The sequence below is a fragment of the Myxocyprinus asiaticus genome, chromosome 14 (assembly GCF_019703515.2).
Source record: "Myxocyprinus asiaticus isolate MX2 ecotype Aquarium Trade chromosome 14, UBuf_Myxa_2, whole genome shotgun sequence".
In the NCBI taxonomy this organism is placed as follows: Eukaryota; Metazoa; Chordata; class Actinopteri; order Cypriniformes; family Catostomidae; genus Myxocyprinus; species Myxocyprinus asiaticus.
In genome coordinates, this window is record NC_059357.1 from 36,961,505 (window position 1) to 36,980,788 (window position 19,284).

General features: G+C 37.0%; 1 protein-coding gene across 1 annotated transcript in view; it reads right to left on the bottom strand.

Moving 5' to 3' along the window:
* Positions 1-203: 203 nt before the first annotated feature.
* The window catches only part of LOC127451719 (protein tweety homolog 2-like), a 47,851-nt gene continuing 28,770 nt past the window's right edge, over positions 204-19,284 (bottom strand). Inside the window, exons 4-14 of the mRNA XM_051716619.1 lie at positions 18,204-18,424; positions 13,318-13,413; positions 10,610-10,682; positions 8,125-8,194; positions 7,557-7,612; positions 6,670-6,762; positions 6,485-6,577; positions 3,762-3,904; positions 3,506-3,682; positions 3,349-3,427; positions 204-1,342 (exon numbers count right to left, since the gene is read on the bottom strand). Coding sequence (XP_051572579.1) covers positions 1,262-1,342; positions 3,349-3,427; positions 3,506-3,682; positions 3,762-3,904; positions 6,485-6,577; positions 6,670-6,762; positions 7,557-7,612; positions 8,125-8,194; positions 10,610-10,682; positions 13,318-13,413; positions 18,204-18,424 — 1,182 coding nt within the window. The 3' untranslated portion in view covers positions 204-1,261. The remainder of the gene's footprint in view (positions 1,343-3,348; positions 3,428-3,505; positions 3,683-3,761; positions 3,905-6,484; positions 6,578-6,669; positions 6,763-7,556; positions 7,613-8,124; positions 8,195-10,609; positions 10,683-13,317; positions 13,414-18,203; positions 18,425-19,284) is intronic.

A 19,284-nucleotide genomic window follows, 5' to 3' on the forward strand; every position in this document is an offset into this window, starting at 1 on the left:
TGTTTTAAGTACTTTTGTCCTTCATAAAGTATGATTAGGTTTACAGAACGAATTTTGCCTTCATGCCACTTCCCATTTTGTTACTATCTGTGAGAACTGAAATTAATACAGCATATATTTAGAATGATAAAAACATAACTTTCAGTAAAAATTATTTATTGAATCAAATGTCACAAAAAAAAAAAAAAAAACATTACATGGACAATAAAAAAAACAGCACTTTTGAAATGTCATGACTAGCAAAGATGATAATAAGAACAGTGGTAAAATTCAACATGTATAAGCTAATATAATGTAATTCTTTTTCATTCATTTGGATTATATGCAGCTGCCTCACAAAACAAATGAAAAAAAAAAGAGAGAAAATAAACAATGATAAAGACACTTCTTTCTGAAGTACTTCAGTGAAAACACACAAAAGCACTTAAACTAGAAAAATAAGCTCCTTTAGTGTTGATGCATACTTTTAGAAATATCAACCAAAAATACAGCTAGTCTGTCCACAATTCCCATATCCACATTTTGCATCCCAGTGTCTACCGCTCCAGATTATGATTCATTTTCAGCTATTTGTTAGTCTTGAATGAATAATAGACCTATTTGACTATTGACTAGTATTGGAATACAGACATATATGAGGCGAAATCACATCACAGCATAACAGTTTATTTCATTAGAGGCACCAAATACCTTTTTCCTCATGCAAAATATAATCACTATATCAGATCATATACTCAGATTGCTGAAGGCTGTTCAGTTTATCTTTTCTCTCAGACTGTATAGGTCAGTGCATCATGTGGTGTCTACTGTATTGAACCATTACAAAATAAATATTCATTAAAGGCTCATTACGGAGCTCAAGGCCGTGTGGTAAAATGCAGTTTATTTTTTCTTTCCTTAAGCTATCAGCTATTAACCACTGTTTTTATAATCTAAGATGAAGTATTACTGAAAGAAATAAAAAATCTTTCAGTTAAAATGATCAACAACAGACTGATCACATCCTTTGCTATCACACAAAATAATATATCAATGACCTGACAAGCCCCTGAGGAAAATAATGCATATTTACAAGTGGTCAGAGTTCACCCTTAAACCTCCAGAGTATCCTCTGTCTTTTTAGATGAAGAGTTTCCTTTAACTGTCTGGACCGCTTGCAGTCTTTGAGAACTTCCTTTGACACAAATATTTGTGCTTCACTGATGTCCTGCTTTTAAGTATCAACAAGGAGAGCATCTCACACTGCCAGAGACCAGGAAAGTTACACCTGGAAGTCTGTTCCAAAGTGTCTGATTTGGGCATCAGTCATAGATAGGTAGGTGGTCCTCATGCTGGGTGAATACTGCAGTTAGTAAAGAGAAAACACAGATTACTACAGCTCAGATCTCCTTGATGACTGCTGTGTTCTCATGTCAATGTTTTGAGGGGATTTGATAATGTTTGGATAATGAAAGAATTCAATGTTTGACAAAAAAAAAGAAGTCGGAAAAACACTGATATATTGTCTGACAAAAGAGGAAAAACAAAACAAAAAGCAAAACAAACAAAACACACACACACACACACACACACACACACAAAAACAAACAAAGCAAAGCAAAAAACTAAGCAAATCAAAACAAAACAAAACAAAACACAACAAAACAAAACATAAAAACTAAGCAAAGAAAAACAAAACAAAAACAAAACAAAACATAGCAAGAAAAAACTAAGCAAAGCAAAACACAACAAAACAAAAAATTAAGCAAAGAAAAAACAAAGCCATGCAAAACAAAGAAAAGCAAGCAAAACAAACTAAACTAAACACAATAAAATAAAATAGAAAATCAGAGCAAAGCAAAAATAAAAAAAAGCAAAGCAAAACAAACAAAATACAAAACAAAAAACTAAGCAAAGCAAAGCAAAACAAACTAAACAAAAAATAAAAAACAGAGCAAAACAAACAAAATGCTACAAAATTTAAATAAAACAAAAGCCAACAGCTGAGGATGATAACAACAGTGTTGGGGAAGCGATTTAAAATGTTTTAATCAGGCCTATAGTCAAACTATTCCTATATATATATAAAAAAAAACAAAAAAACAGTTAACTTTACAAGCGACAACAATATTACCTACTAAGTTAGGTAAGAATCAGTGGGAAATATATTTAAAAATATATAACTATCAGCTTATATAATTTATAATTTAATCAGCAGTATTCATTGGCTCAAAGAAAAAAAATAGGCTTTTTGAATAAATGAATCACAATTAGGTTGACATCATTAAATTTGAACAGATACATTTACACTAAATACACCTAAAGAAACCTAAACATAACATAGTGAGGAAAAGCAGCGTTTAAATAAATATTTTGCTATTCAAAGTCACAAAATGACACTGAAGGACTTCTACGCAGATAATTTTTTCCTTTTAATAATTTACATTTAACGAATATAATGTTGTTAAATTAGTCACATTCTTTCACTTAGTTACTCCCCAACACTGGATGTCTTTTTGTATGGATTTGGGTGAAGATATTCTCAGAGGAAGAAAATGAGAGGCAGAAAGAGCACAAAGGCAAGTCGAGGAGAGGCAGTATGTTTTGGGGTGGGCAGGTGGCTCACTTACTGTTTTTAAATGTCTGGTGATATAATTTGGAATATAATAAAAGAGAGGAAAAGGACTCAATTAGCTGTAAAATATAATTCTGTGAAAAGAGAGTCTTGACAGATAAAAATAATTCTGGGTAAAAATGATCCTTTCAAGTACATCCCTACAATCTGCCCATCAGCCTTCAAATTAAATCAAGACAGAACTGTTTTTAATCATTTTTTAGAATCATTTATAGTAATTTTTTTACTATTTCCATTGAAATCTGAATGTATGTGAACCATAGAAACTGCCCTTACTCAAAATTACTGGAGATATTTAAACAGCAGGGGACAGTAATGCTCCATATCTGCTTTCAGTTTTAGTTGTCATGATCTTGAACACCACAATCACATTAAGTGACACACGGGTTAAATAAAATGAAATATTATTGCATCTGGTATTCAACTGGCAAAACACTATGCATAACTATGAAATCAGAGCAAAACCCTGTAAAATTAAAGTGAAATTTACATGAATAGTTCACAAAAAACTGAAATGTAATTTTTTTTATTTCCATACAACAAAAGGGTACAGTACACCAAAAACCAAATAAAACTAGACCATAAGACTTGTGCACTATATTTCAAGTCTTCTGAAGCAGAATTCTTTCCCTGGTGAACTATGCCCTTAAAAGATATATATTGTGATAACTGATTTGTGTATACAGGGGCAATGTTAAAGTTTGTCAATAAAAAGAACATTGAAATCGAAATACCGAGGGTGGTGGTGAGCCTCTCCCAATCAAAGGTACGTTTTCATAACGAGGATTTCTCTCAAACAGCATGGACTGGTTCCTGTAGGAGAGGAAAGCCAGATAAGTGGGTCAGCAAGAGCAAGAAATTACAGCTCACACTCACACACACAGTACTCACATGTACTCTGGTGTACTGGATGTGGCCTGCAGTGGGGTTTGCAGACTGGTCTGACTGCCCATACTGCTGCTGTAGCTGCAGAAGCTGTGTACTTGAGCTCGGTTGGGGTTATATGCAGAGATGCGTCTCGACGGGTTAAAAGGGTCCTCCTCATCGATATCATCATAATCCCTGTCCCTGAGGAAAAATTAGACATCAGCTACACTGATGATCTCAGGTGACATGCACCCCGATGAGGAAACAGTAAGTGGGATACCTGCTGTCGATGAGGGTCCAGGCCCGAGGGATGGCACACAGCATGCTACAGAATGCACAAGCTGCCAGAAGTGAGAACAGGCACAGATACAGGAGCCCCTCCACACCATCAAAGCAAACACCCAGCAGAGCCTCAAGATAGTCCTGCAAGACCAGTTCACTGTTAGATCAACACATGATGAATGTTAGAGCTTAACAAGCCATCATCCATGAACCATTTACAGACTGTCTTGCAGACAAAAATGGCAAGACCATTCTTAAAACAACAAGCTACAGTCTGAATGGCTGGCTTTATGCCATTTTACATCAAATTCTGCATTCAAGTCCTCCTTAAAAGCTCTTTCTAACGAAAGTATGGAAGTCGTTATTATGGTGTGATGTGCGTTCAAGTGATTTTGGTTGGGAAAAAAAATGGATGCGTTGCCTTGGGCAATTTCATATATAGTATCCCGCTTTCTATTTCACTTACTGACAAACAGGAAGCTTTTTCAGTGCTACAGCAATGAAATGAGGGTAAAGTGTGCATTCGGTGTGCATTTCACATTACTGATTTATGTTATAAAGTTATGCTAGTTAAGCCAGGTGTACACTACACGACTCAAGCTCATCCCCTTTGATGTATTGAGTCGGCAACTGGTCTGCAACGAGAAGTCTCAGACCTCATGGCAAGTGGTTGACTTGTTGGGTGCCCACTCCTGCAACATGCCAAGACAAGTCCCAGATGCTACAACAGTTTTCAAAACTGCCTGATACCTAGACGTCTTGTCGTCAGGTGTGCACACCGTTGAGATCGACAATGAGACACAGCCAATGAAATATAGCAAGAGCACAAGAGGAGGGCAAGGTATTAGGAAGCAGAAGACAAAAAATTATTAGAAAATAAAATAAAACTTCACCCACATCTACCTACCCGCTGCCTTTATTATTTTCAGCTGTTCTTAAATTTTTCCTTTTGCAAATAGCAAAACGGGCGAGAGCCGGTCTTTCGTATCAAGAATAAACTGCACGAGTTTGTGAATGAATTTCATTATTTCTATTTAATATGCATTTTGGTTGATCCATTTGAAACGGGACAACACTAGGCAGCTGTAACGGCCGTTTTTTGCCGGTTACATTTGGATTTAAAGGGAAATAAGCATAAGATCGACAAATTTTAAAAAGCGAATGCGTGAACATGCACAATAGGGACACAGATATGAAGCTTAATTACAGGCACTGCACTAAAATAACTCAGAATTCGAAACGTCATGTTTGTGTGTAATTAAGTGTAATTAGTTTCTTGTCTTTTACTTTTTTGCGCTTTGTCATTTAGTAAAACACAGACGTAATGATTGATTTATGTCCTCCTGAAATCAGAGACTCTCTTCTCGAAATCCGAACACAGGTGGTCAAAAGACACGACCAGGTGTAACATGATTTCTCACATGTACATTTGTGATCGTCCAAAAATGCATCTTACTTCTAGGTGTACACATGGCCTCAGTCGGGGACGAATGGTCATGTATACAGTCCTATAGTGTGCACTAGCATGATGAAAAACAAGACTGTGAGTCACAAAATCATGTAGTGTATGCTTGGCTTTAGCTAACTTTTAGCTATCAGTAGCATACATTAGCATGCTAAATGCTAATGTTTTCCATTAATAGCTGAAAGTTAGCTAACTAGCATAATTTTATAACATAAAAATGTGAGTAATGTGAGTAACACACAAATAATATTTAAAACTGAAGAAATTAATCATGTTAGGGACACATATAAAATCACATTGTGGCTACTTATTTGGGTCATTTAAAAATAACTTTATTCCATCATGTTAAAATTACGTGAACAATTTATGTTTTCTGACAAAGAATTCATAAGCTAAACCAAGGAAAAAAATATGTTAAATGTACTTAATTGATTCATGTGGAACAAATGTACATGTTTAAATCAAGTAAATTCAAAGTTTTTTTGTTTGTTTTTTTCAGTAAAGAGTGCACAGGTTTTTATTGATGTCACATTTATAAGATACCAGGCTGCTACACTCAGGGTACCCATCCTTTCTGACCAATGAATATACATGACTTCTCCATAATCTTTCCAGGCAATTGTAATTACTGGATACAGATTTTTTTAAATAATTTTGATTCAGACCGATTTGTGAACCATTTTGACTGATTCAATGACAATAAAAGAATGATTCACAAACAAATCAGACATCGCTTTGGCTTGCAAGCAAGTCTATATCTAGATCTTGAAATATTTTAAGAGCAGATCAAAACTAGAAAAATATATAAATTTCCATGACTTTTGAGAATTAATTAACTTCTATGACTTCTCCAGGCCTCGATAATGGAATTTGAAAATCTGTCAATGGGCAATGGACATCTGTTTCCATGTTTAATGAATTTTGAGAAAATACTGGAAAATAAGTGTCCATTTAATTTCAGTAACTTTGTGCACATCTTGTTATCTTATTAATAATTGTATGTAATATATCAGCATTATAACAACAATCTGCCACCCTGCTCTCTAGATATCGCTATTGCATCGGCCATTAAGAAACCCATATTGTTCTACCACATGTTGATGAAATGTTCTTTTCCTCTAAAAGTGGGTAGTTTTTGACCAAAATAATCAAACAAAGTGGAACAGAGATTATGTTGATAGTCAAAATTCTGGCTATGAGAGACTAACAAACCATTAAAATGCCAACTGAGACAGAACGATGACTCGATGACTCACTTTATGAAGACTGCGGCAGTCCAGCAAGGCAGTGAGCTGGTGCAAATTGAACTCGGAGGAGTTCAAGATACGTTGAATTCCTAGAAGGTCTTTCTATGAAGATTAAAATGGGGAAATAAATGTGTTTGGTAAAAAAAAAGAACAGTACATGTTGCAGAAAACCCTGTCATCGGATCAGCTCTTACCTCTGCAGTGGGAAACACAGCAAGTGAAAACTGCAGCAAGCCTTGCACCTGAATCTGCATGGTGGTCAGAGACCTCTGGAAGATGGTCAGAGACTACAGAACAGAACCAACACAGTACCAAAATAGTGTATTGTAAAAAAGCAACAAAAAAGTTATTTTCAACATACACAGTTGTGAGATCAGTTGCATTTTATTATTTACATGTATCACTTTTTTCCCTATGAGAAAAAATTGAACCTATAAGAACAGACCTGCAAAGCTTTTTTGGGTCATGACCCATCATTTCAGAGCTATTGACCTCAAGGGACTTCTAAAATGAGACACAGATGTGCTATAGGTTGTGCCTTCTGTTAATGCAAGGACTGGAAAGAGGTCATTAATCCCTAATGACTGTTAAGGATATGTACAGTATTTACATTTGGATTAACAGTTATTAAAAGGAGCTTATATTCAGAAAGGGAAAATGGGTAATGGTTACATCTGTCTCATGTGTCTGCTTCACATGACTTCACCCACCAAAAGATTTACTTTAATAGATCATCCAAAACAGCAGCTTAACCGAGACAGAATAAATGTCTAAATCAGTGGAAAAGCTTTTATAGGACCCCTACAGGCAACGTGAGAAACCCGGACTAATCTAATTATTCCAAAACTACAGACAAAAGAGACTCCCTTTGATCAAAGTTTATTTTCATATCGACTATTCATAATTTAATTAAACATGCAGATTTCTTTTTTTTTTTTTTTTTTACAGAAACATTATAATGACTTTAACATGGTTATTTCTCTCAATTAGAAGGGAAATGATTCTGTAAGCTCCTATTAATTGCTCGTGTCAGGGGGGTCCTGGGAGGAATTGAACATTGACATGCCAGGGAATTATTTACCTGCTGGAACGGATTAGGAAGACTCTGGCTGCAGTACAAGTAATAGTGCACTATATCTGCAAGGCACACGGAAACAAAGCAAACATTCAAATGCTTATAGTCTGGGTTATAGTCATGTTTATTTAAAGGAGATACGTCATGGAAAATGCTATAACTAGCAAAAATGGGTCAATCAGAACACGTCATGTTATGATGTCATTAACAAGACAGCTCATAATTACATATCTACACCAATTCAGTGCTCAGCACATTGGCGGATACATTGATACTCATTTTAAATGCAAAGAGGCTAGTCAATCATAACAGAGGTCATTTACATGTACACTAGCAAAAACAGCATGTTTATATTTTAAATATAAGAAACATTATTTTAAATATGATAAAATAGTTTATATATTTTAAATGGAAAATATTATAAACAGACTAATTATTACAAATTTCAAGGTAAAAATAAAATGTACAAAGTGTAGAATATGAATTTAAACAGTTGTCCTAAAGAGATTTTATTTTTTATTTTTTTCATGCAAAGAGCACAGGTATACGGAGCAGTGAAATATTCAATGCTTACCTGAACTTAAGGAGTCTTTGGTTTGATTTGCAATGAACTTGTCAGGAGATACACAGAAGTCACTGGTGCCCTACGACAGATCAAACAATCTGACTATAATAAAAATTCTGCCACACTGACATTCAGCAAGAGACAGAGAGGCATCTTAGGGTGCTTTCACACTTGTTTTGATTGCTTTGTCCTAACCAGAGTTTGTTTCTTCCCCCTGCTGGTCTCTGTTCACATCACATTACTCGGGTCCGAACCGTGGTCAGATTGCGTCATCAACGCAAGTACAAACAGCAGCTGTTTACCACCGGAACTAGGTAACAGCTCAAGAAGACATCAGCTTCACTATGTTATTGAATTGTTTGTTTCTTTCGATTTACCCAAAAAAACATTACATACACAGCGACACTTATGTTTGTCTGCCACGGATACATTGAATGTGCAATGACTCTTATACTGTATGTCCTGAGCATGTGTACAGCCCACTGTGCCACAGCTCTGACAGGTTTGACATCATTGACGCCAAAATACCACTGGTTCTCATGTTTTGTAATCAAACATTATGCACCAGTTTCAATATCTGGAATAAACAACAAGATTTGAAAGCTGCAGCAGAGGGAAAGATTTTCAGTGAATAACCACCAAAAAAAGTTAAAGGTGCTTTAAGTGATTTTAGCCATTCTACAATTTCCCCAAGCTGAGCCGTTGGATTAGCCACGGCCCCTTTTTCAAAAACCCTGTACTCCAAAGATACCAAATGAGCTTTATTGAGACCGACACAAGCAGAAACGTTTGTCAGAAACAACTGTAGCATAATAGCACCCTCAACTGACAACTGTTATGAGTAACATGGCATAAAATGGCAGTAAGCCTCAATAATTCGCTTCAACTACAATACTATAAGAATGCACAAAAGAGTGTATGTATATATATATATATATATATATATATATATATATATATATATATATATATATATATATATACACACACATACACTCTTATATACTGAATATATATACATATTGGACAGTTTGGAAATAATTTATTAATTTATAATCAAATTGTAGACTCTATTTAACCACACCATATTTATTGCTTAATTGAATTAGCGTTATGTAATTGATTGATTTATCAAATGATTATAAAGTGGCACATATATGCCTCCATAGCAAATGCTCTCATGACTGTAAGGAAGAGTAGACTGCAGATGTGCGAGTCACACTTTCCTGCAGGTCTTGTCTCCACTCTCTCTTAAATAGGAGGAAGAATCGTTGTCCAGCACTGCTTGAGAAATCCACTTTACTAAGAGGGCTTGACCTCTGCTCCGAGCCCTCACTGAGCAGTCTTAAGCTCTGTTCCCTAGAGATGTCATGACTGAAGTCTCATCTGTGACTCTAATCTCTATTACGCTCCATGTAGAGTGCAGGTCTGGCACAAAAGGTGCAGAATGTATTGTAGATATGTACAGTAATTGGGCACATTCATTGTTACTGTATGTCAGGAGCATAATACCATTAATGTCTCCATTAATAATAAAAATAAAATAAAAAATAAAATAAAAGAAGTAAAGAGTATGCTACTATTGCACTATTTTAATAACATTTTGTTATTATACTATATAATTACAATATTTAATATAGCATACTTATACTACACTTAAAAAAATATACATCTAATATATTATAATTAATATATACATTACATATGTTATTATATATTAGTAGCTTTTTAAATTACATATACTATCAGGGTCAGAAATTAAGGGGGTTTGATTAATGATTCAATTTAATCATAAATTGATTACATTTACCTTTTTGATATTAGCATATGAGACAAAATTGCCCTCATAAAACTAAAAAGATGCCCGTGAAATTCAAATTCAGAGGGTCAGCAACAAATACATTAGCTCCAGTAAAAAGCTATAAACAAAAGTCTTTAATATCATGAAAAACATATATTCAGTCCAGTGTATGTTAAAAGACAAAATAAAAATAGTATATGTTATTATTTACAACGGGGTTCAAATAGCATTTGCCGTTTTTCAAGTGAAAGTAATGGTAGCCTCATTATTGAGGATCTGAACTGCTAAAGACTCTTTATGTTGCCTGAGAGACCCAAAGACAAAGACGAGATAAGAAATAGAGTAGACTGGCCTGTTTAGCCTATGGGTGACAAACAGAGAATGGCTGTTTACAGCCGTTAAGCCAGCCGGACTATCTAATTTAAATGACTAGGGCTTTGTATTTAGTTTTGGAATCTGGCATGCACCACGAGACACATAAATGCAGTCAGTGAACCCTGATAATCTCCTAAGAGTTCAACAAAGCTCTTGCCCCCCTCTACTCTGACTTACATACTACAGTTTCATTGTATTCATAATAAAATCCAAGATAGTGTTGGTGGATGAAGTAACTTCTATGGTCACTGGACCTTGATGATGTTTCAGATGTATGTTCAAAGTTAAGTGTTATTTAATACATGTGTAATAACTTACCACTGCAGTGGCTGTACCTGCTCCTAATGATGCCCAGCTCATGATTAGGGTCAGTACCCCAAACACCATGATACTGAAATTGGAGAAAGAAAGAAAGAAAGAAAGAAAGAAAGAGAGAGAGAGAGAGAGAGAGAGAGAGAGAGAGAGAGAGAAACAGAGAGAGAGAGAGAGAGAGAGAGAGTAATATAAAAAGAGAGAGATGTAAAACAAAAATTCTGAACATACACTACCAGTCATAAATTTGGACACACTTGACTGAATTTATGTTTCTCATGGAGAAACATTAAAAAACTTTTGATCTATTAAATGCTTGAAAAAAGTTCAAGCATTTAAGCATAAATTATGCCACTTTATAATCATAAAGTAAAAGACGCTGGCTATCACCCCTGGAGTTTGCTAGTTCGCTAGTTCAAATCCCAGGGCGTGCTGAGTGACTCCAGCCAGGTCTCCTAAGCAACCAAACTGGCCTGGTTGCTAGGGAGGGTAGAGTCACATGGGGTAACCTCCTCGTGGTCGCTATAATGTGGTTCGTTCTCGGTGGGGCGCGTGGTGAGTTGAGCGCAGATGCCACGGTGGATGGCGTGAGCCTCCACACGCGCTATGTCTCCATGGCGACGCGCTCAACAAGCCACGTGATAAGATGTGTGGGTTGATAGTCTCAGACGTGGAGGCAATTGGGATTCATCCTCCGCCACCCGGATTGAGGCGAATCACTACGCGACCACGAGGACTTAAAAAAGCGCACTGGGAATTGGGCATTCTAAATTGGGTGAAAAAGGGGAAAAAAATCAAATAAAAGATAAAAAATAAAAATAATAATTACCATGCTGACTATTGTGTCATTTCAAAGTATTAATTGACCAGTGAAAAAGACCAAACACATGAGAGCATGTGAGTGACCACGTGAGTAAATAAGGAAGTGCAGAGGAGAAAGTGATGAATTGAGTAAACGACTCCCTGATGGCTACGAAAAATGGAGCCAAGGTTTCCTCAAACAGCTTTTGTTGTCTGAGCATGGTCTTAAAAGCACCAATAAAGCGGATTGGAAGCACATAATAATTAGTTAAGGGCGCACACACACTCACGCGGGCAGAGAGATCAATAAGCATTAGCGGGATAAATGGGAGAGATCTAGAGGATCTTCCAATGAGGAGAGAGAGAGACAGAGAGAGAGAGAGAGAGAGAGAGAGAGAGAGAGAGAGAGTAAGAGGCCTGTGAAATAATTAAGGTGAGAGAGAGGAAATGCAGAGCTGGCTGGTGACTGGCTAACCACAGTACTTGATGCACTCAGATCAGTCATTCCACAGATGTCTGTTTATGTCATAATAATACAGTGCATCCGTCTGGGATTTAAATTAGCAGGGATTAACAACTTCAGGAGAGAAAGTCAAAGGTGCTGCGACACTAAACAAACAATTAACAATGAGAAAAAGGATTTTACGAGTTCATGGCACGCAGAAAAATAGGTAATGCGACACTGCTACACTGTTATTGAAAGGAATAAATTACACCGAGACTCTGCTGCATGTGCAGTCTCTGCACAAATTCTGCAGTAATCTTGAAGGTGGGTTTATAACTCAATTTGAATAGGAAATTGTGGACATGGGGCACAACTACAAATACATACACATATACAGTGGCCTCAAAAAGTATTTTAACATGAAAGCCACATGTACAAAAGTCCTAGCATTATATAAAACAAAATATCAAACTAAGTGGCATTTATTTTCCATACATTCATATTTTAAGAAATATAGAAGTTTGTTAGGCTTCAAATAATAAAATGAAATATATATTGTTCAAATAAAGGCAAAAATTATTTGGACACTTTCTGGTTGTCAAATGTAAGTGGAACATTTTCATAGTTAATGTGATGATGAACTACACCTGTGTTTACTCTGCTGGGACACCTGTTTGAACTTGAGGGGAACTGACGTCATACAATCACTAAAAATCATTTAAACTGGTTAAAAATTAATTGCAAAAATGTTTAAGAAAAGTAAGGTTAGTTCTGGTAAATGGTTTAGCATCATTTGTTTGCAGATGGCAATTGCTTTTTTATTTTTTAATTAATGCAATCCAGAAATTTTTAAGTGTGACTTAAAGGTGCTGTAAACAATTTTAGCCTTTCTAACTTCCACGAAATGTTGATCTAGCCACGCCCCCTCTTTCCAAAACACCCCACCGATACCATTGAGACCAACACAAAGCATGTTCCCATGGTTGTCAGACATAACAGTAGCAAAATAGCACCCTCAACTGACGAATTGTTAATCAGAATATGGCGTTAAGCCTCAATTATTCGCTGCAATTACAACACTATGAGAATGCGCAAAATGATTGACAGGCAGAAAGTGTCAGAGACCGTGGCCCGCGGACACATTTTTGTTTGTGTTTACAAAGTCTAGAGCTGTCACAGAGACTGGTGAGATATATTATGACACTTATTTCAGTGATATCTTTCAGGGAATAGGAAACTTTTTTGCAATTTCTTTCCATGAAAAAAAATTGCTTACAGCACATTTAAGTGTCCAAAGTTGTTTAAATACTTTTTGGGGCCACTGTATATCTCATCCAATCTCTGTGTTGACATTAAATGGCTTCATGTTTACAAAGATGGAATGGGTCAAAAGAACTCCTACTTCTCTTCTACGAAGGACATACCAAAATCACTGTGTTTAAAACAACGATATTTAAAGAACACTTACACTGCAAGCAGCCATCGAGACTGCTTTGCCAATCCCAGGCATGCTACGAGACAAATAACCAGGTCCAAAATCAGCAGCAGCAGATAAGTTAACCATCTAAAAGAAACAATAAAGATGAGAATGGGAATAAATATTCAGGTATTATTATTGTTATTATAATATTTTAATATTCATCTTATCATGGTGTGTGGGAGCACACTGTCAGTAGCTCTCCAAGTATGACTATAAAAGTGTGCGTTTAGGGCACTCTAATTATCCTCCCATCTGATGTTGTATGTTCCCCATCCACACGGTTCAACAATAATTCAACAGAGAAAATTATTTCACATAAAAAGTTATGAGTTCATGAGTTCCAGCTAAGAATGTAAGAATGGACAACCAGCTCAACAATTCTTGCAGAGAATGTTTCCTTAGGCAATCATACATACTGTGCACATGAACACATTAAATTTCTGTCAAAAAAAAAAAAAAAAAGAAGCAAAATGGCCTTGTAGGGTGAGTAGTTGACTTGAAATACTTTTGGGAAGATAACATTTTAGTAATTATTTTACAATTATTTAAAATTAAGCTTTAATATCTAATATTAGTAGAGTACATGGAATATTTGTACTTCAAAAAATTCATTAGTCACACAAATTTATTAGGTCATTAAAAATGGTGAAACCTTTACAGGACCCAAAATAAACACTTTCCCTTCTACATTCATATGTATTTGAACCTGAAATCTTGATTTAAAAAAAAAAGTCCAAGGACACATTATGCGTCAACCACCCGGGCATTGTTTTCTAACTCAAGTGTTACAACCACAATTAAACGCTGGTGCTGTGCTGTGTAACGGGCAGGTTTTCCATACTGCATTTGTGTTGCAGTGGTTCCCCGTCTGTATGGTTTGGAGCGCTACTGGAATGCCTGGCAAGTACAACCACAATCTGATCAGTAATACTATGCCATGAGGGCTTACAAATGTCCACACATCTTGAGACAGAGAAAGAAAGAGAGAGAGAGCGAGTCACAGAGACAAAGGAGTATGAGGATTCAAGGGAGGAAGTCCAGAGGCGGGGCAATTAGATTTTCTTCTGAGTAATGGAGGAAGAAAGGTTTGGCCGTGCTATTGAGCAGCAACAGTGCTTTAGCTGCTTGAAACACTAGCTACCCATCAATATCTTCCCTGCAACTTCATAACACGCTGGCCTACAAATGGAAATGTAATCTTCTTGGAGGACACACAAATCAATTCAACAAGACTTACAGCTCCAAAAGGGCACAATCAGCCTTGCCCAGATGATATCCAGCAGTAGTGCCAGTAAAGATCAACACAACAGGAGACGTAGGCCAGAGTTGGCACCTTTATATGATTCATATATGAGGCATTTGTCCAGAAATCAGCATGGGGTAGTAATTCTCTTGATGCAATGGTTTCAAATTTACAAAATCTAGGCCACATGTTTGGGGAACTGGGCCAAATGCATTTTTGAGGAGTAAGGCCAAAATTTTGAGTAGGGTCACATGCTTATTTGAGGAGTAGGGCCTCATGTTTGAGAAGTAGTGCCACTTGGACATTTTAGAAGTAGGGTGACATGTTTGAGAAGTAGGGGGACAGGCTTAAGGAGTAGGACCACAAGGATGTCTGAGGAGTATTGTGACATGCTTGAGCAGTACGGTGAACAGTTTAAGGAGTAGGGGAACAAGCTTAAGGAGTAGGACCACAAGGATGTTTGAGGAGTAGGATGATATGTTTGAGGAGTAGGGCGACAAGTATAAGGATTAGGACCACGTGGATGTTTAAGGAGAAGGGTGACATGTTTGAGGAGTATGGTAACAAGTTTAAGGAGTAGGGGGGCAAGCTTAATGAGTAGGACCACATGAATGTTTGAGGAGTAGAATGATATGTTTGATGAGTAGGGAGACATGTTTAAGGATTAGGACCACATAGATGTTTGAGGAGTAGGGGGACATGTTTGAGGAGTAGGGGGACAAGTTTAAGGAGTAGGACCACATGGATTTTTGAGGAGTAGGGTGACATGTTTGAGGAGTAGGGTGACAAGATTAAAAAGTAGGGTGACAAGCATAAGGATTAGGACCACGTGGATGTTAGAGGAGTAGGGTGACATGCTTGAGGAGTAGGGCAACAAGATTAAGGATTAGTACCACATGAATGTTTGAGGAGTTGGATGATATGTTTAAGGAGTAGGGCATCAATCTTAAAGATTAGGACCATGTGGATGTTTGAGGAGTAGGGTGACATGTTTGAGGAGTAGGGGGACAAGTTTAAGGAGTAGGACCACATGGATTTTTGAGGAGTAGGGTGACATGTTTGAGGAGTAGGGTGACAAGATTAAAAAGTAGGGTGACAAGCATAAGGATTAGGACCACGTGGATGTTAGAGGAGTAGGGTGACATGCTTGAGGAGTAGGGCAACAAGATTAAGGATTAGTACCACATGAATGTTTGAGGAGTTGGATGATATGTTTAAGGAGTAGGGCATCAATCTTAAAGATTAGGACCATGTGGATGTTTGAGGAGTAGGGTGACATGTTTGAGGAGTAGAGTGACAAGTTTGAGGAGTAGGACCAAAAGGATGTTTGAGGAGTAAGGCACAGGTTTAAGGAGTAGAACCACATGGATGTTTGAGGAGTAGGGTGATATGTTTGAAGAGTAGGGCGACAAGTTTAAGGAGTAGGGGGACAAGTTTAAGGATTAGGACCACGTGGATGTTTGAGGAGTAAGGTGACATGTTTGAGGAGTAGGGCAAAAAGTTTAAGGAGTAGGGTGACAAGCTTAATGATTAGGACCATATGAATGTTTGAGGAGTAGGGTGACAAATTTAAAGATTAGGACTACACAAATATTTGAGGAGTAGGGTGACATGTTTGAGGAGTATGATGACAAGTTTAAGGAGTAGGGTGACAAGCTTAAGGATTAGGACCATATTAATGTTTTAGGAGTAGGGCGACAAGCTTAAAAATGAAGACCACATGGATGTTTGAGGAGCAGGGTGACTTGTTTGAGCAGTAGGGCGACAAATTTAAGGATTAGGACCACATGAATGTTTGAGAAGTAGGATGACATTCTTGAGGAGTAGGGTGCCAAGTTTAAAGATTAGGACCATGTGGATGTTTAAGGAGTAGGGGGACATGATTGAGGAGTACGGCAACAAGCTTAAGGAGTAGGGGGACAAGCTTAAGGATTAGGACCATGTGGATGTTTGAGGAGTAGGGTGATATGTTTGAGGAGTAGGGTGACAAGTTTAAGGATTAGAACCATATGAATGTTTTAGGAGTAGGGCGACAAGTTTAAAGATTAAGCCCACATGGATGTTTGAGGAGTGGGTTGATATATTTTAGGAGTAGTATGACAAGGTAAAGGATTAGGACCATATGAATGTTTAAGGAGTAGGATGAGATGTTTGAGGAGTAAGTGCCAAGTTTAAAGATTAGGACCACATGGATGTTTGGGGATTAGGGCAACAAATTTTAGGAGTAGGGGGACAAGCTTAAGGAGCAGGACCACAAGGATGTTTGAGGAGTGGGGTGAAATGTTTGAGGAGTAGGGCGACAAGTTTTAGGAGTAGGGGCACAAGCTTAAGGAGTAGGACAACAAGGATGTTTGAGGAGTAAGGTAACATGTTTGAGGAGTAGGGCGAGATGTTTAAGGAGTAGGGTGACAAGCTAAAGGAGTAGGGCCACAAGGATATTTGAGGAGTAGGGCAACAAGCTTAAGGATTAGGACCACATGGATGTTTGAGGAGTAGGTTAACATATGTTTGAGGAGTTGGGCAACAAGTTTAAAAATGTGGGGCAACAAGTTTAGGGATTAGGACCACATGGATGTTTGAGGAGTAGGGCGACAAGTGTAAAGGCTGGTTCATACTTCTGTGTCAAACCTACGCTGGCTCCACGTAATTTATAGCGTGTCTGCATTGTTCTGAGAGTTCAAAGACAAAATGCTAGTGAATTGATAGAAAAAGCTTTAATTTCTGAAATAATTATACATTTCATAAATAAACAAATGTAAGCAATCTAATTCATTGATTCAAAAGTTTTTATTAAATAATTTTAGCATTAAAAAGAGTTCATGTAAGTATGTGAACATGTTGATATTTAGGTTGATATTACTTTTTATACATGTCTACCATGGAGAGAGAAACTAAATTACAGATATACTGTATGCTTGCACTTGAGTCTCTAAAATAATATAAATAAATATTTGGGCATATTTTGATGCTCTCAAAATATGCAGAAATGCAGAAATGTGAAGCTTATTATTTAAAAAAAGCACTTAAATTAATTATTCTGTTAAAACTTGTGTATTATTTGAGCTGTAAAGTTTTCTAAATTGTCTGTTTATTCTACATTCTTTTTAGGGTTTAGGGTGTTACATCATCATGGCAATTAAGTTGTAAAATTGGATATAACTTTTCACAGAAAAGGTAAGCGATTTTATCAAACTAAAATCATGTTAAAATAAATATTGTTAATGTGGCTATACTTTTGAAACAGTGAGCATCTTAACGTTTACAGATTGGCACCATTCACTTCCATTGTAACACAGATTTTTGCTTTTTTTCAGAAAAGGAGCGAGAAGCCTAAATTAATATTTTGAGAAGTCCACAAATTTGAGGAGTAGGGCCACATGCATGTTTGAGAGCTAGGGCCACATGCAGGTTTGAGAAATAGGGCAACATCTTTGAGAAACAAGGACACAAGTTTGAGGGGTAGGGGCTTCTGGAAAAGCTGAACACATCTTTGACCCATATCTACACCAGCAGTCTCTAGCTTTGACCTCTTGAAAAACCCTTTAAAGTGCATGCCAAGCAGATTACCCAAGAGAAGTAAATAAGACTCAGTCCACAAGCCTTCTCACTCCATCAGCCTGAGGCAGCTCACCTGTAGTACTCTATGAATGCAGTTTGGTCCGCAATGACTGCCAAATCTCCTTGCACCTTGCTGGTATCTGGCATGGCTGTGAGCTGCTGGATGATGTTGTCAGCCATCTGCTGCATGAAGCGCAGAGTTTGGGTGTAGTCTCCTCGTGGAGAAAATATCTCATCCAAACGCTCCAGGTGCTCCTTCAGCCCCACCCGCATGTTACCCAAAGAGTTACCCACCTGAGAGCAAAGAGAAGGAAAAACAGATGATGATCATTACCAAGCTAATGGTAGTGATCTGGAAAACTATAGATGTTGGCTTGAGTGGGCTTTTCCGTGGACAGAAAATTGAGGATAAAGCAGACAGTGACAAGAAGCTATTTTAGTAATGAAACACTACTGGACAGTTTTAGTAAAAGCGGTTACAGGTCTTGTTTGTTTCAGAAAGTGTAAAAAAAAAAAAAAGCTGCAAAAGTATGATCCAGTAAACAACAATAAACAAGTCTGAGTTCAGCTTGTACAGCCCCAATCACTCTTTCCTAAAGTTTCACTGAAGCTGGAGGACAATTATGCTTTCACAAGGATTTGATGGGGTAAAATTGCCAACAAACCCAATGGCACAATGTCACTATCCGCAACACACACGCTAATAGTTTTCAATTTCTTATTTTACATCAAATTATTTATATATAATTGATCAGTACATCTGTCTTTTTAGGGTCTATAATGCATTTGCATGCTGAAAAATGTCTAATTTGCTCGAGTTTGGTGGGTGACTGTTTGTCTTCTCCCTCTTTAATAGGGCATTATGTGGTATTTCTGGTAAACCTCTCTTTATACAAACTCTTGGCAGTAATTATTCATTCCAGTTTCACTTCAGTGAAATCAAATATGTAGCTCTTCTGGAAAAATGCATTATAGTCTAGCTCCATAACTCATAATTTCAAAACTATGAAACGGTAATTAAGATTTATAGAGCAGATTGACTGTCTCTGTGGAAGGTGTGGATATTGCATCAAATGGAGTTTTAAGCATGCAATATGGCAATCTAAACCACTTTATTCACAGTTGCAACAGCTATTTTCTGGCACGCAACCAGT